Source organism: Uloborus diversus, chromosome 7 (assembly GCF_026930045.1).
Source record: "Uloborus diversus isolate 005 chromosome 7, Udiv.v.3.1, whole genome shotgun sequence".
Lineage (NCBI taxonomy): Eukaryota > Metazoa > Arthropoda > Arachnida > Araneae > Uloboridae > Uloborus > Uloborus diversus.
In genome coordinates this window covers 69,816,558-69,843,890 of record NC_072737.1, presented here as the reverse complement: position 1 = coordinate 69,843,890, position 27,333 = coordinate 69,816,558, and the positions used below count along the sequence as shown (strand labels likewise).

General features: G+C 33.2%; 1 protein-coding gene across 1 annotated transcript in view; it reads right to left on the bottom strand.

Annotated features, from left to right (window-relative positions):
• The window catches only part of LOC129225826 (ADP-ribosylation factor-binding protein GGA1-like), an 80,305-nt gene extending 53,431 nt beyond the window's left edge, over positions 1-26,874 (bottom strand). The window contains exons 1-5 of the mRNA XM_054860340.1: positions 26,738-26,874; positions 9,863-10,023; positions 7,762-7,860; positions 1,170-1,328; positions 241-312 (exon numbers count right to left, since the gene is read on the bottom strand). Coding sequence (XP_054716315.1) covers positions 241-312; positions 1,170-1,328; positions 7,762-7,860; positions 9,863-10,023; positions 26,738-26,789 — 543 coding nt within the window. The 5' untranslated portion in view covers positions 26,790-26,874. The remainder of the gene's footprint in view (positions 1-240; positions 313-1,169; positions 1,329-7,761; positions 7,861-9,862; positions 10,024-26,737) is intronic.
• Between the last annotated feature and the right edge of the window lie 459 nt (positions 26,875-27,333).

Below are 27,333 nucleotides of genomic sequence, written 5' to 3'. Positions count from 1 at the left end.
TTTGTCTGCAGTAACAGATTAAAACCCTCATTTCCTTATTTAAAAAATTACGTTTATTTTTTCCACATCAAAAGGATTAATTTGCCGCCCCTCAAAAAGTGCCGCCCGGGGCCCAGACTGCCCCCTCTGCCCCACCTTAGCTATGCCACTGATATTATCTTAACTGATGTTGGATAGTTTAAAAAATATTTTGATAAGTCTCTAAATACCAAACCATATACGGTAATGAAAAGAACTTACCTGCGCTTTTTCTTCATCTTCAAAAATGGCATTTTTTGGTCTAGGGGGTGGAGGTGGCAAAGGCTCATAATTCTATTCATTTGGAAGACACAATTTAATAAAATCAATTTTGATGCTCATTTCAAAATATTCATTCATAACTGAGTTATTGATTACATTTTTCACTAAAACACGATACAGTTCTAAAAATTCGGATTTTTAAAACATGAGTTATTTTTTCTTTTGGATTTCAATCAGCTTTTTTTATATATATTTTCAAGAGACTTCAGAAACTCCAATTATTAATTTACAGTTCACGAACATGAAACTGATATTTAAAAAAAATAATAACACTATATTCAAGTATCACTTCAACAAAAAAACTTTCATAATGTGACGTAAAACCAATTTCAATGAAAAGGCAAAATGATTCAAACCAAATTTACAGTAGATAGCATAGCAGTACACTATAAATAAGTACACTAAAAATAGGGATAAATGGATAAATGCAAGGGTTGAACTCAAACATAAGAACGGCACATTGTGAAAAAAAAAGGCAATACTAGTGAACTTTAGAATTTCTAGGGCTTCTGATAAAGAAAAAATTAATTGAAATTGATGATTCTTTCTGAAAAAATCCTTTGATTTAAATTAGAATTTAAATCAGATTTTAATCAACTGATTCAAAGTATTGACATCCTGCTAATGCATTTTTTTTTTTTATTATTATTCATACGTTTGTCACATTTGTTGAAATTTGAGAGGAGAAAAAATCCTTTTTTTTTTTTTTATAGTTCTTCTTAACATATTCATCATTTCTGAAATTCCCCTATGAATAATAATTCTCCTTTTTTCTCCAAGTTTCTTGAGAGTAGAATCAAAACTACATTTTCATTTCTCTACTGCTAAAAGCAAAATCTAAAAATAGAATAATAACATTAAAGTCTTACATCTAATACATAGACTGGATCTTCAATTACAACTCCTTGCCTTTTAAGCATTTGATAAGCTTCAAGTACTTTAGGTTCAGATTTCAATTCTTTACTCCAAAGAAATAAGATTTCAACAATCTTTTGTTTAACTAATAAAGATGCACGGTTACCTAAATACTGAAAAGACAATCATATTAGCACAAAAACTTAATATTTACCAACAGAAACTTTGAATCTCATTAAAAATGGACATTAGTAACGTAACAAAAAAAAAATGTTATCTCAAATTAGTTTATGTGAGAAAATACAATAACTTTTAAGGAACACACACAAGAACAAAAAAAAAAAAAAAAACATGCACAAATTATTGGGGTGCCCAAGCCCACCCAAGCCCCATGGAGTCGGCGCAAGGGCATACAATGACGAGAGAAAGGGGAGAAGGGAGACTCAAATTAAAATGAATACTAGAACTTCTTTGAAAGAAGAAGTTTGACACTAAAATATTTAGTTTCAAAAGTAATGATGTCATAAAAATAAATAAATAGAAACAATAACAATAATAATAAATAAATTTCTTCCTTAATTCATAAATCATAATTACTATTTGACAGTAAATTGGTTTTGGTTGAATAAAACATTCTTAAATAGTTTTTATAACTTAACAGAAGTAAGATATTCTACAGGCACGTCCTTTAGGAGGGGGCACTAGCCTTTGAGAAATTAACGCATTTACATATAAGTGCAGAGGCGTAGCTAGACCCGACTTTCGGGGGGGGGGGGTTACTTCTTTTATTATATATATATATATATATATGTGTGTGTGTGTGTGTGTGTGTGTGAACTTTTACATACTTTGGAATGGGGTGCCCCAAGTTCGATACTTGTGTCAAACAAAACAAAATCAAAGAATTTTTTTTATTTATTTATTTTTTGTAATGTTTTGGAAAATTTAACTTTTTTTTCCTTTTTCTCCATTTAATTTAAAGTGAAACTTTCTAGCAACAGGTCTAGTCAAAACCAGTCTATCCAAATCAGGGGGGAAAATCAAATATCTGATGAGCGTGTTCCGTTCATTTCAGTGTGACTGCTTAATTTAGAGGCTATCACACATCTACAAAAGCTGGCATCCCTGAAAGCTAATAGATGGATCCATTTCCACCTGTGAACTGGATATTTGACTTTCAATCTCATCGGTGGTCAGATTATTTTTACTAACTTGGTTCGCGCTAAAAGCATGAAATAAAATAAAAAACGACTTCTTGATTATAATCTGCAAAAAATGAAATGACTTTTCATATTGTTATATTTATATGTTGCTTTTTATATGTATTTACATTTATGCTAGTTCTAAAGCAGTTAATAAAATTTGAATTAAAAAAGAGGGAAGAAATATAGGTGGTAGAAAGTTATTTGCACAAAGCTGCATACCATCTGTTCTCCTTTTAAGTTTTTATTTTTAATTTTATTACTTGCTTTAGAATTTACATAAATATCTATTTGAGAGAGCAACAGCAATTTTCGAGTGTTATAAACAGAAGTCTTGTTTATTTTCTACTTTTTAATGCGAACCAAGCTAACAGAAATAGTACAGAACAGTCTAGATTCATTTCGTTTTTAAACATTTTATTCCTGTAATGCTATGCAGTTTTTCTTTTAAATTAAAATAAAATTTCCTTCAGAAGGGTTTGATGGAATTAATGCTGCTTGAGCAGACTGTACTTCGTTTTCTTCAGAGGACGTTAACTTTCTCTTTTTAGAGCAACCATTTTCGTCATTTACATTTTGGGGGGGGGGGGGTTAAAAAGCTTGTTATCGGTTTTGCTCGCTTCATTATACAACAACGTTCACTTAGAATATACTATTCTAAATAGTTCAGACTGCACGTTTTTAAAAGAATACGCAGTAAATACTGGCTGACATTTTCGACAAATCGATGTGATTACGGTGGATTTTCTAGTTAGCAAAGGCCGTTTTGACTATGACAGCACAACGCCAACAAAAACCTTATACAGTGAAACCTGCGTAAGTTGACCACTTGCGGTGCAGTACTTTGGTGGTCAACTTAGACAGGTGGTCAACTTATAAAGGGAGTAATGATTTTTTTTTTTTTTCATTTCTTGCACCATGTATTTTTTTTTTGACTAATTGACACTTACTCTTTCCATTCAACTCACTTTCATTGTTTAACATTACTTTGAAACAATAATTTAAAATGTTATTTAAATATTTTTAGAGGTTATTTTCTCAGAATGATGTACAATGTGTCATGTAAATTTAAAATTTCAGTAAATTTATCAAAAAAAAAATCATTGTTTATAAAAAGTTATTTGATATTAATAGTTCCTAAAAATTCATACCTAATCAAAAATAACAAATTTTTCGCTTATTTTTTTTTCATATACATTTATTACATTTATAACCTTGATGATCTACTTTTCAACAAAATAACTCTTTATTGAAGTTTGGCGCACTTATTAGACACTAGTTTTTGAAAGTCCATATGTGTCAGCTAATTTTCTCTGGATTTCTCCCTTTTCAATTAATTTTAATATTTCATACTTTTTATTAATCTCAAGTTCAACTTTCTTTTTGAAGCCATTTTAAGTAAAACTGTAACACAAAGAGCAACAAGCTGGACTCTCATAGTTCTAAAAGGCAGTTGAAAATGAAAATGTCCTATTTCTTAATCCCTTGCACCAGAAATACTGCAATGCAAGTAACTTTTACTCTAGCACAATTCCAGTGTTGCCACAAAATATTGCAACTGGAAAAAAATACTTTGCACTTTTCTAGTAACATATGTTTCCATTGAACAGAGAGTACAAAAGGTAATCTCAAATAGAACAACAAAAGAAAAACAAGTTTGGAGAATAAAAGTGTTTTTAAGCTGGTTTGGAATCAAAAATTTTCTTGGAAAGCAATAAAAAGAAATAATAATAAAATAAAATAATTTGCTAAATTAAGTTTTAAAAAATAAACCAAGTGATCAACTTACAAAGGGTTTTTTACAATACTCCAAACCAAATTTTGGGTACATTAGTGGTCAAGATAGACAGGTGGTCAAGATAGAAAGGTGGTCAAGTTACAGAGGTTTTCGTTCATTATATAGGACAGGACTAATTCCGTTCCTGACAAAAGCGGTCAACATAGACAGGTGGTCAACTTACAAAGGTGGTCAACTTTACAGGTTTTACTGTATCTCGAATTCTGGCTATGCTATCATTTTTGGATTCGAAGCCCAATGATCTTCAAAGCAGCAAGCAAAAGCATTTTCTTCAACTCGAAACAGAAAGGGTTGAGGGGGCAAAAAAAGGAGAAATGCGTTCCACGAATAGGTTTTCTAGGAAGATTAACGAAAGGACAGTCGTTTCGAGCACTTTCTTGGAAGAAGAGTAAAGGGGTGAAATTCACAGGTTGAGTATTAGTTGCATTATGGATGAGTATTTCAAGTTCATGGTTAAAGGTCATTCAAGTTAAAAGCCATTTTGCTCTGTTATCTGGTTTAGTACTATTCTGTGATTGCTCTCATTCTTAAAATTATGATTCCTTAAAGAAAACCAAGATGATAGGAGGGAAAAGAAAGTTTAAGATTTTTTCAAGTAAAGAAAAAAGGAAAATCCTAGAATATTGGCCAGGTTAGATTTGCAGCAATTGCTAACCTCAAGAGGATAAATAATTAATCGAAAAACAAGAAAAAGGAAAAATCAGGCACCAATAAGCAATAAAAGACGTTTTCTTCAAAAAGATATGCTCAAAGTTTCTTTTACTGTGAAAATGTTTCCTTAAACTGGCAATAAAGCACTTAATAATGTAATAATAGAATAAAGACCTAACAAAGCTAATACAGAGGAATTTTGATCAAGAGCCCATGTTGTCTATAGTATCGATTTCAAATTTTCACCATCATATTCCAAATTTCTATAAAGTTTCTTAAAGCCCCCGTATCTTAAAACCTCTTTATCTCGATTCTTTTCCTTCCTGTGAAATTCGAAACATACAGATTCAACTGTATGTAATATTCCCACTGCGACGCCCATAAAATTAAACATACTTAACAATTTTCAGAATCTATGACAAAAAAAAAGGCTACATATACGTAGATTTAACAAATCGATCTCATTTCTAAAGCGAAGTGTGAAATTTCACTCAATTATCAAAAAAAATGTGGCAACACAGTGAGGAGTGAGGCGTTTTTACGCTTGAGGGTCACTCATTGAGCTGATTTTCAATGGCACTGGGGGGGGGGCAGCAAAGTGAATTTTTGACCACTGTTATTCAGAAAAAAAATTTGATTTTTTTTCTTTTCTCTTTTTTTTTTCTTTTCTTTTCTTTCTTTTTCTCTCTCTCTCCTTTTTTTTTGGGACAAACATTTCGGGGGGAGGGTTGTCCCCAAACCCCCCTCTTAGCTACGCCCCTGTATAAGTGGGTGTAGTTTAGGTTGCTTTTTGGTATAATTTGCTTTAAGTATACAGTATGCACCCTTTGACACATTGAGAAAAAATTCAAAATGATGGGTCTGATACTCTATATTGAATAGTAAAATTAGATTCGATTGCTTTATTAGTACTAGAACTAATTTTGAAGAACAAGTTTATGTAAAGTGCATTTGACATAAAGATTATTAGATTTAAACATAATATGAATCATTCAGAGGTGCCCAGCCCCCTAAGAGCAAAGGCACCCTCCCCCTAAATGTTGTAAAGATCCCACACCCTTCCCACCCCAGGTGGGCACCCCTGAATCATTCATGAATTGACATTTATCATTATTATTTATGCCTTAACATGTTTAAAAATAGAACAAAATATATACAGTCGGACCTGTTTATCTCAAAAACCTCTTTATGTCAAAAATTCTCAATTTTTCTGTATTTATAGGGGAAAACTTCTTTTTTTATCAAATTATTTTTTCGGAAAACCTCTGTATCATGAATCTGATCTTGAGCAATCTTTATGTCAATGATAGAGATAGGGGACAAAAGTAATTTTTTTCTACTAATAGCAGTCATATAGTCTGCTAAGTCTTGTGAAATATGTATCCGAGGGAAAACTATATGTATAAGGAGCAAATTTTCTAGGGATGCACTCGGAAACGGAGGAGAAGCGGGCATTGTTGGACAGGGAAAAGCTGCCTTAGTTTTATTTTTGAGTCATTAAAACATAGGCGGATTTAGGACTGAGTTCCTGGGGGGGCAGGATTTTTTTTTTGGAGCAACATTTTTACTTTCCCCCCCTCCCATGTTTTTGTCTGTTTTCTGCGATGCGTAAGGCCATTGTATACTGTTTATGTGTCGTTTTCATTACTGTGTGTAATCATGCTGTCCTTTTTAAATTGACCTTAAAAGAGAGGGAGCTGGTATTAAGAGAGTAACGCAGTGCTCCCTTTTAAGTGGGATATAGAATATCTCCAGTTTTAGGGGGCCCGGGGGTTACTCCCCCGGAGGAAATTATCTGAAATGGATATAAAATTCTGCATTTTGAAGTCTTATAAGGGTTAATTGGAAATAATAGGCAAATAATTTTTTTTAAAGATATACGCTTTAAAAGTGCTTTGTGATGCAAGTTAATACTTTAAAAGAAACGGTGCACAGATTTAGAGAATAGGTATCAAGAGAGTAACATACTACCCATTTGAACAATTCTTAATTTATACACTTGATAAGAAATAAAATTGAAGCACACTTTGCTTAGGAGTTTCAAAGACTTGTCTAATTATTTGCAAGGTTTGGTTGGTTAGATTGGGTTTTTCATTCAAGAGCCCTTGTAGGCTATACTGCGCCAATTCTTTTCAGGGATTTTAGAACCTATCAATAATTTGCACTTTCCAGCCTCTGAAATTAAGTAGTAGATTATACACTTGTACAGTAGTGTTCAATCTTTGTAAGAAACGGCTCTTTTGAGTTTAAAAGAAAAAATAAACTTTAATTTCCTATTCAAAAAAGGAAGAAATCATGATTTTTTTTTCGTAAGATTTTGGAAGATAAGTTGTTACTATATAAACTCTTCCCAAAACTGGAAAGCATTGTCCCCTTTGCCCCCCCCCCCCTATAAATCCACCCATGCGCTTCTGAACTATTCAAAAACGAAAAAATAATGATTTTTTTTTTAATTTTTGGAAGATGTGTTGTTACTACATAAAGTCCTCCCAAAACTGGGGGGGGCATTGCCCCCCTCTGACCCCCCATAAATCCGCCCATGCATTAAAACCAGTTATTTCGTTGTGTTCTCATGGGTTCTGTCCTTTTTAATGTTTTAATTGTTTTGACTAAGCAAAAAGTGAAAATATGATTATTTATGAACAACAATTATTGAAAGAATTGTAGCCTTTAAAGATATGCATTAAATTACTATCTATATAATCATTGACATTAATAAATCATATAATCACAATATGTGACTGTAAAATGTTGAACAGTATCACTGCAAAAGAATCTGTTAACTCTTTGACTTTGTTCCAATTGTTTATTTTTACAACTTTTATGAAAGCCTCTGCATCTCGAATCCTCAGTATATTGAAGTTTTCTTCTGTACTGTAAAATTTAAGAGATGCAAGTTCGACTGTATATCATATCAAAATATTTTTAGCATAGACAATCTGTCAGATCACTCACTTTAGGTGACACAACTTTGATCAATTCATTAAGGAATCTAAATTTTCCAAGTTCAGATCTAAATCTACTTCCACATCTTTGAACACACTGCTCAAGAACCTTAAATGAGAAAAAGAATTCATTGAAATAAACAAAGTATCTTAGACTTTAAAAAAAAAAAAACTAAATTATTATAAAACCGACTCAGATACTGAAAAACTGACAACAAATGTTTTTAAGGTTTTTACTTGATAATTTTGGTGTAGTACTGCATCCGGACAATTTTTAATAGTATTAAAAACATAATTTTATACATTAATTATGAGGCATTGCGAATACAAAAGGCAAACGGAACAAAAGGAGGTTTTGAGAAAAACGCATTAGAAAGTTTTTTGGTAGGATTGAACTCAACAAAAGGTGTTACTCTAAGTATTTTGAAGGAGAACAAAGGACAAACTCAACATGAAAAAAAAAAAACCATACCTACATTCTCTATGTCTAGATTCTAATAGTGGGGGAAAAAAAAACAATGTTGAATTTGTCCTTTGTATCCGCACCGCCTCATATGAAATATGACATTTTGATTCAATTATTTAGATACAACTGGTATCATCTCTGCTGGTATAAGCATGTCATATTGTTGACTGACTTAAGGAACTTAGCCTTTCGGCTTTCCTTTTAAATAACGTAAGTTATCACCATTCACTGTTGCCATTAGCGCAACATTTAATTCACTTCTTTATTCTAATGAACTGGCAACAATCCAGTTGATAGCAAGCGTAAAACGCAATATTTCACTCGATTCTGAATTATCATAATCTGGAAACCCGGTAGACAGCAAGCATAAGCATTCAGTTCACCAGTGGAATACGTGCCAAAGTTCATCTTTTGTGGCCTTATAAAAACAGCGCTTTGTTTAAAAAATCGGACAATTTAAAAAATTAATTAAAAAATAACTGTTGGGAAAATTAAAGTATTTCTGGGTCTTTTTTTTTTGCTCATTCTAACAACTTCAGTGACTAAAAGTAGTACTTTTAGCCAAAGGAAACAACCCCATTGGAAAGCATGCAATTTTTGAATTATTTTCTGAGAATTTAAAGGCCAATATTAAGGGACCGAGTTACCATGTGGGTCATGAATGTGTGAATGATTTAGAAAAGATTTTAAAATAGAAAGCTGTAATTTTTTTTTCCAAAACAATCTTAAATGAGCTTTAATTAAGGTATAAAACATACTCTTTATAACTTTCTGTTCAACAGCTAATAGTATGTTGAACTTTTATGATTTACCCACATCAAACTTAAAATTTATGATTAGCTTTGTTGCTACAATAAAAGCCTCAGTCCTAAAATTAACTATAAGTAAACCTATAATAAAAAATACTTGAAATAATTTGATTTAAATTCACAAAATGTTAATATCATTTGTTTTTGAAATCTACACAATGTATTTAAAAGCATAAACTAAATTTTGCTCGTGTTAAATTAAGACAATATTGTAAAAGAAAAAACAAAATGTTTTCTGGATTCCTTTATTTTAGTAAAATTTTAGAAGATTATAGACACAATGGCTCACACAATGTCATAAAATCATACTTCATACATCCTTGCACCATTTTTCTCAACAAAAAAAAAACCTACAACTATTGAATTACAATATTTTTGAACTGTTTTCATAACCATAGAGTTATAATTCTCTAAGTTTTACTCTTACAAACCCTTTTGAGAATGTTCAAGTTCTATTGAATCTGAATATCCAATGACAACTTAAATATAATTTTTTTAGAACCAATACTAATGTAAAAAAATAAGGATTGGGGGGGGGAGGTATTTCTATGAATCAGTTATTTGTTCCTTTAAGATTGAATTATTTTCAATCTGTAAGAAAAATTTCTTAAATTTGCATGAATAACTGCACAAATGTCTTAACAGTTAATAAAAACAGTACATGGCATTGAAAAAAAAAAAAATCCCCCTAAGAAATTTCGTTTTTTTCTCAGAGATAAATAGTACAATCAAGGTTCGATTTTTTGTGAAACAATCTGCAACATTTTGTGGAACGCTGGATTGCAAATGCTGCCATAGAAGGTTAACTTTATTGCAGCTAAAAGTGCTATACTTACAAATAGTGCAGCTAAGGATTCTTTTTCAATGGGAGATTGAATTTTGTGTGATAATAGTCTAAGGGCATTTTGAGGACCATCATGTTCTTTGTCAATTAAACAACAAAATTCTGCCACAGCTTCAGAATCAGGAACTGAATCCAAAGGATTTGTAGCTCGAGCTAAAAGGAAAAAAAAAAGAAGGAGACACTTTTATGCAAGCAACGTTTCTGAAAAATCTTAAACTAATATACATTATATATATATATATACTAGAGGACCCAACAGACGTTGTTCTGTTCAAACTTTGTAAATTGAAAAGTTAAAAGAATTCAATAAACCATCAAGTGTTTGAACTGTTCTGTTGAAAAAAATAGGTAAAAGAAATGTTTTAAGTTGCTGTGGTGTCAGAATGCGAATATTTATTACACCTTGATTTATCTAATGCCCACTGAGCAGTTGTTTTATTAACTATTTCTTCTCCCGTACTGATGGTTTGTTCCTTCAGCCAAACTCAAAAGATAAAAAGCGTCCTCAGATATTAAGTATAAATATCTAACTACCCATCTACATCAAACGGAAAATCCCGCTGCAACATCGCCCATATGGAAAAAAATAAAACAATCAAAAGGATATCGTTTAGAAAAATGATAAAGGTAAAAGCAGTTCTCTGAATAAGCAAAAATCCTTTATCCCCCTGCCGATGTAAAATAAACGTTCTTCAACTAAAATTACTAAAAACTCTTTGAAAACAAAAAACAATTCTTTGCAATTTGAAATATTTCCCCAAATAAACCAAAACTACAATAAATTACATTAACAGTAGCTTTAAAATGTAAGCAAATGATCATGCAACTCTATTGTTCATAACCAAAGTCGCCAAGCCACCACGTTACTGTAATTCAGCCGATCAGTGAGCGAAGCCAACTCCGACCGATTAGCGGCCCGATCTTTTGAACGAAAACTTTTTAAACTTTACATATTGCCTAATTTGTTCTTTCCACCAAAGATAAAAAAACTTCCATTGCACTGATCATTTGTGTACAGAACTACCCTGTTGTAATTTATCTGAACGAAAAGAAAATTTGTTTCATCTTTAAATTCCATCATCTTTACCTTTAATATTGTACTGATTAGTTAGATAATCCTTAAAGTATTCTTGACGTTGGTGCCAAAACTCAGATGGATTTGAGTCGAGAAACAAATGTTGCTATGTACGGTACTTTCTGATCTTTCACTTAGGAAAACCTAAAGCACCGATCCGGTCACATTTTTCAACTACGACGACAGAACACACGTTTTGCATGAACCTTCGAGTATTTTACTTTAAAATATATCACGGGATCTAAAATCGTTGCTTTCAAGAAATGAAGGCTTCACTCTCTCTCTACGCTTTATCTATTCTCAATTAATGTATCACAGTAGGAAATTTCATTACAAAAAGCAGAGCTGGTTTTCTTATTGTCCTTTGGCAACGGGTTAAATATTTATTTTGAGTTCTCGCTCAACAATAGGTTAAAATAAATATTAATCATTTGGGAGATATAACCATCCAATGTTTAAATTAATTAATGAATTAACAAAAATGTTTCCGATTCGATCCATTGCGCTTCGAAACCATGCTTGCCACAACTCAATTACACGCAAAATGTTTGATCAAAATCGGTCCAGCCGTTTAAAAGCCTTATGGTGACAAACATCCGCACAGAAGATTTTTATATATTAAGATATATATATATATATATATTTATATATACAGGGTAATCCAAAAGTTAGTAGACTTTTCTAAGCCTTATAATTATTGAACTATTTAAAATGAACTGATGCAGATTACGCAGGAATAACTTAAAAAAACTTTCTTTTTTTTTCAAATAATGAAAAAAATATACAGTAAGCGCCGCTTAATGTGATCACTCTGGGACAAATATAGTTTGATAACAATAATCGATTGACACCAATAACTAAATAGAATCTAGGACACACAAAATGATTATTTTTTTCTCAATTAAGAAGCGTTAATTTTTGGAACTGCAAATTAAAATTACAATAACTCAACGGAATGCAGTTTTGAATTATAAACTACTAAATTAACAGAATGGAATAGCTCTTTTTTCCATCAACTAAACCATCCTCCGATGCTACAGAGTCTTTTTTGCTCATTTTAAAAGCAAGATTTTCTGCTTTTTGTCGCATTTAAGGAACGTTTACTCGCACATCCTTTTCCCTGACATTTGCAAAACACAGTGGATTTCAGGGGCTTTTTTTTCTGATTTCAATGCAACAACACAACTGTGGTTCATAATCCTGCCCCAATCAGTTAAGACTATATATTCATAGAAATTTGGATCAGAATTCTATGGGAGGATTGACCCCATGACTTTTGCATTATTAGCAGAGGACGCTCTTTAAACCGTAACAAGGGAGGTGCGGTCTCACAGACCGCTCAAAAGTTCATCCCATCACCCCCTCAAACGCCCTCCTTACTTATAAGCATCTTTTGGCAAGTTCATCTGGTTTAAATTTTATTGCATTCTTTTGGAGCAGTCTATGAGACCTCCCCTCCCCTGCCGTGTTACAATTTTCGGCAGTAGTGGACATGGCTCTTAACTTTAGGACAGCGGAGATGGGATCATTTATCGTATCCGTGTTTTGCGGAAGAGATGCAAAATATTCTAGATGAGGTTGCGAGTTGTTTGAAATTTTTACAAAAGATACACAACGAATGTTCTACGAACAATGAGCGCTGAATTATTTTTGGAAACATGATGCTATATACTAGTAGTTAGGTGCTGTCAAAATTTTCCCATAATGTGATATAATCAATTTTTTGGTATTAAAATGTTCTGTATGTATTTGATAACTAAAATGAAATCATTCATAAATAGCAGGTTCATTTTTATTATGAGGAGCAGGGGCGGACTGGCCGACTTTGACCCGGTCTGCAAAAGAGTATTTTGGCCCACCTATATAAATTAAAAAAGTTGAATTAACCAGTACCGGATCTCGATTCTTCCGAACAGAGCAAAGACATTAAACTACCGCTATAGTTCCAATTTTTCTTTAAGTTTCTAAACCGAGTTTTGAAGTTCTAAAAAGAGAAAATTGTAAAACGTAAAAAAAAGCTAACACTGACACATTTTTTATGTGCCTTTAAAGGATACTAATAGTATAAGTCTGAAAAGGCACATCTTTAGGCTTCTATACTGACAATATAGGAAGGACACGAGGAAAGGGAGGAATCAGGTAAATTCCCCCGGAACTTTTTCGAAATTGGTTGCTCTGTATAAGCATAAGGAGAAAAGAATCGGGAGAAGGGATTCTAGTTCCCTTCCAATTGATATTTTTAAAGTTGATGTCAAAAAGCTTAATTTTACAATTTTTGGTAACGTTGTAGACAGAAAAAAGAAAGGGTTCTCCCACGATTTTGTTTTCTTAACTTTTTTTTTTCAAAATTGAAGTCTATTTTTGGCTATCTTTGTTTACAATAGAATGTCGAGGGCTCTTCCCAAAAATTCTCCGAAATGGGAAGTTATAGAAATACATTTTTAGGTTACCCTTAGTAAAATTAATGGAACAGGGAAGCATCGGGAGCTCTCTACGAAAACGTTTCGATTTTGAACTATTAAAAAACAAAAATCTATCATTGGTCAAGCTTGAGAGAAGAGGAGGCTCAGTGATCTCATTTGGAAGCATTTAAAAACTGAAGTATGCTCTACCCAATTTTAAACTGCATTTAGATACTATAGGGAATCCGGCAAGTCTCCTTCTTAATTTTTCGACATTGAAATTTTAAAAACATAATCTTACAATGTGTTTGAAAACATTAAAAAGGAAAGGGGACAGGTTTCTCGAGTGTTTCCCCCCAGATTTTTTAGGAGGACGCTGTGCCCTTCCGCTTTTAAGCTAACTTTTGAGCCTTAACTTGATCATCCCTCCTTGCCCCTTAAAAGTTTAGACAAAACTGCACAAAAGCAAATTTTTTCCTAAAAGTAAAGATTCACACAACCCTGTCTGTGAAACGTCACTCTTTCGTTTCAATAACTTATCCACGAGAATCTGATTAGAATATATTTGAATATTTTTTGCATTACCTTTAAAACTAAACAGCAAAAAGCTTTTCAATATTCAGGGTGGCGACAGGAACTGTGAAAAAAAGTTCCCTGACTTTTCCCTGATTAAGTTCACCAAATTTCCCTGATTTACGTTACCAATGATAATGGTTTTCTTTCTATGCTCTACTTGAAATCCATTGTATATTTGTATAAAATGCAGTATTTTAAACGTTTTAAGTTGTGTAAAGTTGTTGAACTAAAGATATATTTTAAAAAGATGCTACTTTTAAATAAAATGGTTAAAAAAACATATCAAGTCAATTTTTGGGAAAAAACCTACAAAACAGCATATTAAATTTTTCTACAATGGAAAGAATATAGAAAATTAAAAATAAAGTAAATTAATACTTTACTTCGAGAAACCACTTAGTATAAGAATTTTAAAAAACTATTAAAATTACTCTTAAAAACATATGTGTATTTATGATAGAACTAAAAAGTAATTGAAGTTATTTTGAACTAAGTTTTAAAACAGTATAATAATTGTTGCAAGAATAGCAAGTCATAGTGAAAGAACAGAAGTAATGGAGTTATTCTTATATAACTAATTGGCATATTTATGCAAAACAGATGAAACCATTTGACATCCATTCATAGAGAGCTTTTCTCTAATCAAGAACATAGGTTTTAATGAATGAATACAGCATTTTAACAATTAAAAAATAAAGATATTTACTTAAGTACACAAGGTAACTCTATTTCAAATGATTTCAGTACGTAACGAAAAAAAATCTTAGATTGCTTTTGTATCAAATAACTCTGAAATGCAAGGGGAAAAAAAAAGCAATTAGTTAATTTCAAAATGTATAAAAGAAGAATACAACTTGGTTATAAAATTAAAGAATCACTTAAATCTGAAGAAAAGAAAATCTTTATAATCTGCGGTGACAACAAATAGTATAACGGCAAAAACCAAAGTTTTTTTTAAATTGAAAGTTCAATTTTAGCAATTAAATTAAAAACACGAAGTAATAACTTTTAAGTTTTTATAGTATTAATTCAAAAACCAAAGATTTCTTCTTGAAATCGTGATCACAGTACGCTAATTACTTCGAGACAATGGAATAAAGACAAAGCAGCTAAGGTATTAATGAAGGCTTCCTCTTTGCCTGTATGGTTGTTTATTTTACGTAGCATTGAAAGCGTAAAAGGAAATTTCAAACTAGGTAAAATAAACAACCTAACAGACACAGAAGCAGTCTTAGGAAGTTCATCCTGTGGTTAATAAGTAAGGTTCAATACTTTGACGTTGAGGAAAAAAGATGCACAAATATGCGGCAGTGTATAATCGCACCTCATTAATTTTATTTATTTTATTTTTTTTTGAACAGCTAATTGGCGGAAAATGCATAGGGAATTAGAGTACTTAATTTTGTAAAGCAAAAAAAAAATTTTTTTTCTTCATAAAATCAATTTTCCCTGATTTTTTTCAAAATTCCCTGATATTTCCCTGATTTTTCCCTGATTAATAAAGTTCCCTGATCTCCCTGATTTCCCTGATCTGTCGCCACCCTGATATTTTAAAAACAATTACTATCGAAAACACTTAAACATTGCATATACCTAGAAAACCAAAAAGTAAGAAAAGCACCTTTTGTGTTTTACAAAACTACTCTAAACAGTACCCTTTTATCTGAAAGCGCACTGCCCTTTTTTTGATCTGGGGAACACTGGTTCCCTCAGGACATTTTTTCTGAAACTGAAATCAATTTTTGGCTCTAGTGCTTATGAAAGGGTTACGGACCTCGCCCAAGAAAATTTCAAAATGTGAAATTTTATGCTATTTTTAGTGACTTTAAGGGAACGGCGAAGGCTTGAAGACTTTGTCTGGCAATTTTTTGATATTTAAATCTGAAAAACACAATTGAGGGCCTTGATGCAAGAATCAAGAACTAAGTTAAGTCCAGACTCACTCATTTTTGGTAAGACCAATGAATAACATCAGTGGCCTGTAAAAAGCTAATATCTTTCCCACATTATTTACTAAAAAGCATAGGTCTGATCTTACAGTTGGTTCCCGTTGTAGCACCAATCAAAACTTCTATGCTATCAGGTACACGCAAAAATGAATTTTTAAAAAAAAAAGTTTGGACTGAACTGATTCTTGCATCAAAGTCTTCAATTGTAGACTTAAAGCTAGTATCGTTGGTGACTTTTAGACTGCAAAGGGATCTCATATCTGAAATACCTTAGGTACCCCGTTAAGTATAAATCTGGCCCTGATAACAACCGAGGACTAATTTATCAAAAGGGAACATATCCATTTTCCAAAAATGTTCAGGAGGTGAGAAAGACGAATTAAGGTAAGAGCAAAATAGTTTTATTAACTTCTCTGGATACAGAATTGGGCACAAAAGCACAGAAAATCAAAGGTCAAAGGGCCAGAGTAAAAAATGTTTTTGTAAAAAAAAAAAAAAAAAAAAGGAGATATCGCCATCTTAATTTTGGATATGTGCCCTTTTGAACGAAAACCTGAATGTTGAAAATTCCAATTTCAACAAAACTCTAATATTTCACATCATCATATTCTCTTATTGAAGTACATGAACCTAAAAGTAGTGGACTAAAATTTGAGGATTTTGGACATGTGTTCCTTTGAATCTAAAAGTCTGCGTACTACAAATTCTTTCAGGATATGTCCAATTTTTTTTAAAATAAAATGTGCAGAGGACTGATTTGTTACCTTTTGATCAAAAAGCCACACTTTACCCTTAAATAAAATAGGATTTTCCACTTTTGGACTTCTTGAGAATAAGTGACTTGATAAGGTCGTCTGAAAGATTTAGAATATATCATAAAATGAATTTTTCTAAAAATGGGACCTGTTCCCTTTTGATAAAGTACTCCTCAACTTATGTAGCTCAAAAAAAAAAAAAAAAAAAGAAAAAAAGAAGAAAAGAAAAGAAAGAAACCTTGCCCTCCCTAGCACTCCGGAACTCAGTCCTAAATCCGCCTGTGTTCAGGAGCTCTCTCGAAGTCGAAATTTTGTTCTGTTTCAGATTCAGTTTATCGTACTCCTGACTTGCTTTAGCTTTCCCATATGCGATTCGGAGATAAAAATACTCGTGTAGCCATAATTTACAATTGATCAATGAAATATCTTGCCAACTGACAGCATTTAGTTGAATCTGTCAACCAGTGAATACCAGGGGCGTGCACAGAAATTTTGGGGCATGACTTTTACGGGCCCCCTCTATCTTGTTTACCCCTTATACATCCCTACCATATAGTTCAACCCTCATTTAAAAAATCTCGGGCTTCCTTCAGGATCGAAACCGGGACAACAGCTGTCCCTTCCCCCCCCCCCCTGTATATGCCCCTGCTCATGCTCATGTATCAACATCCCAGTGGGAGCCATGGCCCCCAGAGCTCTAAAAACTAGAGAGAAAGTTGATAAAAAGGAAAGCATTTGTTACGTGGTGAACTTCAGCTATTTACTTTGGTCCCAGCTTAGGGTGGAAAAAAAACCCTACTTCCATACGCTTTTTTCACATAGATTAAACGAATTACATGTTTTTATTAAATTATTTTTTTAATGACACTTTAAAAAATGTTAGGCGTGAATTTAAATGTATCAAGTTCAATGAAAAAAATGCTTGAAGTGGCCCACTGGGCGGTTGGCCCAGTCGGGGAACACCGACTAGCCGACCTGGCCAGTCCGCCCCTGATGAGGAGTAAGTTATTTACTGCAACATATGATTGTTCTCAAAAATCTTACGACTCTAGCAAAGACTCTTTGACAGGGTAGGGGTCTAAAAAATGTATTTTTGTTGCATGGACCTTCATCCCTTTAGCATCACTGGCAGCGGAAGTTCCTACACCGTACCACTCTAAACATCGCTTACACAAATAACTACTCTTCATTTTCCATTTATTTTTTTCATTCTAAATATGAAAGTTCATGAAATATAATGACACCTATGATAGCTGTTTCATCTAAAGTTTGTGAAGATAGAAAGAAAAAGAAAAATACTCCCACAATTAAAGAAAAGCTAAAGATTTTATGTGCTTGAACAACTCTAAAATGCATCGAAAATAGCACGACAATTAGGCATGAGTGAATCTTCCATATGTATACAGTTAAAAGTCAAAAAAAAGGTCAAAGGAAAATGCAAAAATTTTGAAAATGGAAGCTGCTTTTGTATTGGGAATTTAAGAACAGATTTGCCACAGATGGAAACGTTATAAAAGAACAAGTGAAGCAACTGTATTGTGTGTTTAACGATATATAGGAACAACGTTTTGATCACACAGCAAAAATCATCATCATCTTCACTTTTTTAAGTTACAAATATCATTACTGGATCTATTGTACATCGCAACTATAGTGCATTTGTTTTTCTTACTACATACTGCACGTACCGTACTGGTTTAATTTATGTGTTTCTTTCCCATTGATCATTGATTTTGTGTATCGTGGCAGTATTTTCTGAGGAATAAAATGTTTTTTTTTAAATACAAATAAAAATTCAGTTTTTTATGTAAGAAACAGTAATGTATAGTTAAAAAATGGTTTTTAACAGTTTGAGGTGGTGTTTACAAGTGTCTAAAATAATTATGTATGTTAATAAAAAATTTTACACATACCCTTTTCTACAACGCGAAATTTCAACTTACGCGAGGGGTCTTGGAATGCATCCCTCACATAAGTCGGGACTCGACTGTACAACAAACTCGCATTTAGGAAAAACACAGTATTTTCATTCACCCTGGATTACAATTTAAAACAGGAGAATTTTGTATGTGTGTGTATATATTACTATTTGTGACATTTGTCAATCCTTTGGAACACTTAATTTTTCATTACAAAATATTTAACAGCAGTTTTAGCGTAAATAAAGTTATAAGGTCTTGCTGTCACACCCATCACAGAAAAGATGCTTAAGTTACCATAGCAAATGCATTCATCCATGGAAAACATGAAACTTTCCAAAGATCTAATGTTTGCAGGTCTGAATAGGAGTACAATGTTCAAATTTGATCAAATATTTATTCTCAGGGAAAATTTGGTGTGACAAACATTTGTGACGAGTTTGACAAAATCATTGGGACAGGTGTGACAGCATTTAAAATAGCTTTTAAAAACTTTCTAAATGAAATAGAAGATTAAATCATTCTATTTCTTAACAAATATTAGCATTGTAGTTTTTAAAAAAAATCTGAAAATCTAATAACATGACAGATTTGAATTAGGTTATTTCAATAATTTTTTGGTTATTAAGTGATTTACTTTTATTTAATTCTTCAAACACTTCAAAGGAGTAAAATAGCTTTAAAAGAAGTAAATAATCAGTTGCACATTTCCATAACTAACTCTATTTTTTGCAAATGCCTCAGTCAAATTTCTTTCATGAGATAAAAAGTAATATCGGAGACACCGGAATTATACGACAAGTAAACTTTGCCCAAGACTATGGCACAGGTTCTCAGAATCCAATATAAAGTCTCATTAAACAACTATCACATTTACAAGTTGTGCATAGTTAAAAGACAATACAATTTGCTCCCTTATGGAAGTAAGTTACTGCATAATGACAAATATGCTCCATGGGACATTTTAAAATGCTAGCATAACTGATCTGAAAACGGAATTGTCTTAACTGGGTTTCTAATCCCGAAATCCCGATCCCCTATCTATTTCAGAAAGTGATGAAGTTAATGCAGATCTTTTTCTAACTGTCCACAATCATTAAATTTTAGTAAAACCAAAATTGGAGTGGAGCCACAGTACCACAGCATGTGTTTTCATCAAGCATGTTATTTTTAGAGCAAAATTCCTTTACCATCCCATACGAGCGTCACACTTTTGCTTATCAAACGATGATTGCTAATTAGGATGTAACTTTGTAGTGCTTCACAATTGCTGCACGGGTTTCAAGAAGACAATTAGTTCACAAGTAATAAAAGCAGTCCTTCCTAAAAAGCACAGCGTTTTCTTTTTGACATAAAAATTTGATTTTTAGAAGAATAAAGTCAATCTCACAAGATCCCGGGAGATTGGCTCCTTACGATTTGGAAATCCTGCGGGACTGAATTCGGCGCAGGATTGGAAACCCTAGTCTTAACCATGAAAAGTGAAAAAATGTTTTGATTGCTGTACAGCTCAATAAAAATGAACTATATTACAATCAAACTAATGCTTTTTTCCAGGACAGGGGATTTTCAACTGACATGATAAGATTAGAATTTTTTAACCTTTTTGTATAGAATGCGACATTAGTCATATTTGTGGGGGGCTAAATGCAGTCAGCATTGTCAAATTGAGCTAAGTCAAATCAAACTGCTTTTCATTTATTTAATTGTGCAATGAAGATGACAAGAATTGATCTGTATGTTGAAGCAAACACTGTTTGAGTGAATATCGTCTCCAAGTTAGAAATAATAAAGAAACTAAGTTCAGAGAAGTGACAACTTTTGGGAAAGCAGCTCTGAATGTTTAAGCTGGACAGACTGCAAAGTTTACATTGTAAAATATAGCCATCACTGCAACTCAAATGCTATATCTTACTCCCAGTCAAATACCTGATGTAGTTTTTATTTTTCTTTTCACTAACCACCAAAGGCAATGTAGTACAAAACACTACATCATTAGTATTATGTTAGGTACTGCTTTACATATTAACTTTACAAAGAAAAAGTAAGTAAAGATATGCAAGCTAATGGATGGCTGTATTGAGTTTTCCCCATGAAAGGCTATATTAAAAAAAAAAAATTTTGTAATTACCAAAAATAGTTACAAATACAAATACAATATACAAATACAAATGTGACGACCAGCAACAGGCTCTGGGCCCAGCTAGGCTGGTCCTAGTCAATTAATTAGTCCCCAATGAAGATCAATGGCCCTCTTAAAGCTAGCCACTCCCTTGCTCATTACCGCCTCTTCCGGTAAGCTATTCCAAGTGCCCACGACCCTGCTAAAGTAGTAGTTTTTCCTGATTTCCAAGTTAGCCTGAGATTTAAATAGCTTAAAACAATGACCCCTTGTCCTGCTTTCCCCGCAAAAATTTAATCCATTTACATCTTTCATTTTGATAAATTTAAATAACTGAATCATGTCCCCTCTGACTCTCCTTTGCTCCAGGCTATACATGTTAAGCCTATTAAGTCTGGTATCATAATCTAAATCTGAGAGTCCCCTTACTAATTTAGTTACCCTTCTTTGAACCCTTTCCAATACGAAAATATCTTTCTTCAGATAAGGCGACCAAAACTGAACAGCATACTCCAAATGAGGTCTTACTAAACTCCTATATAAAGGCAGAAGAACTTTCTTAGATTTGTTTGAAATAGATCTCTTGATGAACCCAAGCATTTTGTTGGCTTTGTTACTAGCAATACTGCACTGTTGACTAAACTTGAAGTCCTGATTTATAAAGACACCCAGATCCATAACATTTTCAGCCTGATTTATGACTGAACCCTGTAAATGATATCTCACACGCTTATTTCCATGACCTAAGTGTAGCACTTGACATTTCCCTACATTAACTGCCATACCCCATTTATCTGCCCACTTAGTAATATGATCTAAATCCTCTTGCAGCTGTTTTACTTGTTCTTCATTTTCAACAATCCCCAAAACTTTTACATCGTCAGCAAAACAATTCATGCTTCCAGAAATATTTTCATTGATGTCATTCATAAATATAATAAACAAAAGAGGCCCTAAAACTGATCCCTGAGGAACCCCACTTAAAACATCACTCCAATTAGAATGATTTCCTCTCACAACTACTCTTTGCTTCCTACCAGTAAGCCAATTTCTAACCCAAAGTAAAGTTTTTCCTCCTATTCCAATGTCAGCTAACTTGCTGAGAAGAGCAACATGCGGTACCTTGTCAAAAGCTTTTTGAAAGTCAATATAAACAACATCCACACATTTTTTGTTATCTAAAGCTGAGGTAACCTTGTCGTAGAAATGCAATAAATTAGTAGTACAGGATTTACCTTTCCTGAAACCATACTGCAAACTAGTCAACAGACTATTAGTCTCTAAGAACATCATGATCTTAATATTGATCAAAGTTTCGAAAGTCTTACAAATCACCAAAGTCAAACTTACAGGTCTATAATTCCCAGCAAGACCTTTAGACCCCTTCTTGAAGAGGGGCGTTATGTTAGCCAGCTTCCAGTCCTCTGGCACCGTCCCCGAGTTATAAGAACCATTGAAAATATTCAAAATAACATCCACTAATTCCTCTGCACATTCAACTAAAATTTTTGGATAAATATTATCTGGTCCCGGAGCTTTAGTTGCTTTAATCTTTTTCAAATGAAATAAAACCTCCTCCCTGGAAAATACAAAATCCTCAAGCTGTATAATAGCTTGTGTCTTGTTAGTGTCAACTGTTGAGATACAGTTATCGTTAAACACACTGGAAAAAAAGTTATTCAGAACATTTGCAATATCCCTATCGTTTTGGATTAAATTTCCATACTCATCAACCAAAGGCCCAATTTGACTGTTTCGAGCTTTCCCAGAATTAGCGTAAGCAAAAAACCTCTTAGGGTTCCCATCAATGTCATCTACCAGCCTTTGCTCCAATTCCCTTTTCTGAATCCATACCAAATACTTAAAATTTCGCCTTGCCTTACCATACTGGAGCCTCTCCGCACTCTGACCTGTTTCTTTAAACTTACGAAAAGTGGCTTGCTTATAATTAAGAGCTTCTTTAGTCTCCCTGGAGAACCACATGGGCCAAATTTTGGTATTAACACCTTTTCTCCTAAATGGAACATAGTTCCCAACGGTTTTAGCAAGTTTATCCTTAAATTCCGTCCACTGCTGATCTACGTCGCTATTTTCCAACCCTGACGAAAAAACCTCTTTCAAGCTCTGCCTAAGTGCAACAAAATCAGTGTTTCTGAAATTGGGCACAAACCTAAAATTATCATCTTTGCACACTTCAAATTTAACCCGGAACCTAATGCTGTTATGATCACTATCTCCAATATGCTCCCCTACACTCAACCCCTGAACAAAACTACCTATGTCACAAAAAACTAGATCCAAAATTGCCTCCTCTCGAGTTCCCCGAGTTACAACTTGATCTAAGAAACAGTCACCAATTACTTTTAAAAATTCCTCTTCTTTGCCATTACCAGGATAAAAATTATTCCAATCAATACCCGGAAAATTGAAATCCCCCATTATGATAACGGATCCCTTACTGGACATGTCACTAATAATACGGTACATCTGTTCATCTTGTCCCTGGTTTGAATTAGGTGGCCTATAAATGTTTCCAAAGCGTAGCTTTTTGCCCTTACTGCTCATCAACTCCAGCCAAACCATATCAATATCAGTAGGCTTATCATTTATGACCAATTCATTGCAAATAAAATTGTCTCTAACATAAAATAAAACCCCACCACCTCTTTTACCTACTCTATCCTGGCTGAACAAATTATACCTAGCAATATGTAATAACTCTGCATCAGATTCGGTAGCCCATGTCTCTGTAATTCCAATAACATCCAACTTCTCATCCATAACTATGCTTTTCAATTCATCCATCTTGTTCCTAATACTGCGAGCATTGGTATAGAAAACTTTAAGCATGCCTAAGTTGCTTTTATTTAACACCCTGAAATTTCCTAAATTACAATTGTTAACATTACTACTCTTGTTCGTCACTTTATTTCCATTTCTGGCAATACCCAAAAAAATTTCATTCTCTCGATACCTGATGCTTGAACCATGCCCCCCATTCCAACTTAGTTTTTTGACTCCGAATCCCTTAAAATTAATCCACTAACCATTTTGACCCCTGTAGAGCTCAGATGCAGGCCATCCCTAGCAATCCAATCCCGTTTACAATGACTCCATACATCAATGAACCTGATACTGCGCTTTTCGCAAATAAAAAAAGACCCCTACGTTTAATGTTCTCAAGTGGAAGTTTGTGGGGTGAAATGAAATGGTAAAATGTTTACTCCGCTTTTTGGATTCCATGGCCCAAATTGGGATTCCATGGCCCCATTACACTTGACTAGTGATGTCGATCAGGTAAATACCCAGCGGATAGGTAAATATTTTTTGGGTATTTACCCAATGCCTGGGTATATACCTAAAAACTGGGTATTTTACAAAAAAATGCAAAAAATGAATTTTTTTTAAAAATCTAAATATGAAAAAATTGGTAAAACTGATACATACATAGTATTACACAATTTATAATATTTTTTATTGAAAGACTTGATGAAATTATGAAAGAAACATATCATGAACCAAAGACTCTTCTATTTCAATGTCATAATTGGAGATGTTTTTTTTTTTTTTTTTTTTTTTTTTTTTTGTGATCAGTTAAGCTTTTTACTTTTTGTAGAATGGCTTTTTATGTCTAAAATTTGGCTATCAACATTGATTAGGCATATCCAACACATTTAATGTGAATGTCATATTAGATTGCTAAGTTGTTTCACACAATAACTCTTTAAACATGTGATCAAAACACAATTGTGGGGCAAAAATTTATTGTTTTGTATATGGTTGGTTATACAATGTGTATTCCGAAAGTAATGCAATTGTTTTTTCCAGGCCGTTTTTATTGATTAGAGTATAATCGAACTACTTGGCTTAGGTGAGGGGGGATCCTATAGTTTTAATGAAAACCAGTCTCAATGTTCTCCGAGCTGTGGAAGTAGCTGGACGTAAGTTAATGTTAACCTCCGCGCATCGACCATGTCACGGGAAAAATGGTACGTGATTAAGTTAACCAACAAAATCTTCTGAGGAGACAAACAAAATGATTTGTGAGGCTTACGAGGACTCTTCTCTGTCTTATTCATAAGTTTTGAGGTAGTTAAAGATCTCTAAAGAGCACCGGGAAGAGGTTCAAGATGAACAACACTCTGGGTGACGGTCAACCAGCAAAACCAACAACAATGTGGCTTGTTTTCCTGTATTGTTGAACCCTTGATTGACTATCAAGATTGTTGCAAATGAACTGAACATGTCGTCTGCTGCTGTGTTTCGCATTACTCAAGATTTAGCGATGAGAAAAGTGTGAGGCAAGTTCGTACCGAAGCACCTTGTCATAACGCGATGTGAATCTGTGAGTTCCTGGCTAAACACCAGGTAAAAACACTGTCACAGCCCCCTATAGTCCTGACGTTGCCCCGGCAGACTTTTTTTTGTTCCCTCAGATTAAGGCAGGCCTGAAATGAACCCATTTTTCAACCCTAGAAGAGATCCAATCAGCCGTGAAGAAGACCTTAGGGGAGGTCACCAAAAACGCCTTGCAGGGCACTTACCACGACGATGGAAGAAATGTGCGGATGCCCAAGGACATTACTTTGAAGAATTTTAAGTGTTTGTGCAAATCTATTCAATAAATTACTTTTAAAAAAATAATTGCATTACTTTTGAAATAGACCCTATATGTATACATAGTGGAATACATACAGAAAAGTATTTTAGTTGAATATAAATTTCTGAAATAAATACAGGGTAAATACTAATTTTGGGTATTTACCCAGGTATATACCCCTAAAAATAAATACCCAGGTATTTTACATCACTACACTCGACCTAACTTCGTTAGTGGCCATTTAAGAACTGATAAACTAAATGTACACCAAGTACAAGCTTTTTTTCTTATGAAATGTAATTTATATTCGCTATTGTCAAGTTTGTCATCTGTATTCTTTTCATCACTATTCTTTTAGAAATTGCTCAATCAAGAAGAGGATTTGCAGGGTCCCAGGGCCCGATTAAGATATCAGGGGGTCCCAGGTTACGTGCTTTTTCAGGGCCTCTGTATAGTCAACCCTTACAATTTTAGCCAGGGGTGAAAACAGTTTTAGCTATTGATAAAAAACGTAGTCATTTGGAGGCCCCTAAAAAGTGGGGGTCCCAAGGCCAACGCCTAATTAAACTATTCAGTAATCAGGCCCAGAGTGCCACACTCGTCACAGCACAAAAAAAAAAAAAAAATCCTGTTTAGTAAAAAAAAAAATCATCACAAATATCATGTATTAAGTTTCATTTGAATGTCTTTTAATGGAAAAAAATGCTATAGTCATAAAACATTAAAATATTCACAGGAATTTCTAGAAAAATGAGTGCAGGTGACAACGCATGTCTTGCAAATGTTACACCCCTCAAAAGATTTTTAAAATTTCTTTAAAAAAATTTAAAAGTCCTACAATTTTCCTTCAACTCAATTATTCAAGCAAATGCATAGTTAAACATGATTAAAATACTTTGTTAGTCTTTGGTAACCGATTTAGTGCTCAAAATGTTAGTTTAACCAGTAAAAAGTGTCTGAATGTCACACCTGTCACAATGGAATTGCCCTAAAGCATTTAAAATAGACAATTTTTTTTCTGAAAGTGTACAAATAAATACCACAACAACAATAGATACAAATATATATAGAAAAAAGAAACATCGATAGACATTTAAATGCTTTTATAAATGACAGGCAAAATGCCTTCGGGAAATCTAATTCAATTTTTGATATTGATTCTTCAGAAATAAATAGCATTATTTTGAACAAGAATACAAGCAATCCTTTTTTCCTTAAATTCATTATTACTAAATTTAAGCCAATGAAATCACAAACTTTTCTTTAAAAAGCTTTAAATCCCATTTCATCGATTACTCAATATTTAAAGCAACAAATGGGGGAAAAAGTATAAAAATAAGCTACGCAACTATTCCAAATAATGATATATTATCACATGATGTATTAAATGCCATAAAATCATGTGCAGATAACTGATCAAAAGACAGTATAAAAACTGAAATACGTCGAAACAAAAAAGGAGAACAAACCAAGTAAGTTTTCTAGAAGGTTTTTGTCACTAGGAAGATCTACAGATGCCATGATAATAATTTAAAGACCACTTCATTTACACCATCCCTATTCGCATAAGCATACAGTTGAAATTTTAAAGCAATACAAATTCCAGAAGCGCTTAAAGATAGCAAAATCTCTGAACATCTGAATTGCCATGTGTAATGTGTTTATTTAGCCGGCATTCAGTAATTATTAGTGGCTGGCTGTCAAAAGCGAGACCCACTGAATGAAGAATCACTTTTCCAGCTTGCGATCCAACGCGCATGAATAAAATGCTCGAGTCATATAGGCAAATATTGGAACCAGGATCTGGTTTAAATTTGCTAATAAGCCTTGGACAAGGCGAAGGGCCTTAAATGGTTAAAATTGTTAAATCCCATGACAAAACTGAGGTTTGATAACAGGGGGCTCCAAAAAAGTGTTTGGCCTAAGGTCTCCCGATATCTTGATTGGGCCCTGATTGAAACATATTTTCTTTTCATGTCTCAAGCAATTTTCATCTTGTGTGAAACAGTTCTGCATTCCAAACTGTTATGAGATTTTAAAAATTGTTTTTGAATTGTGGGGGAGA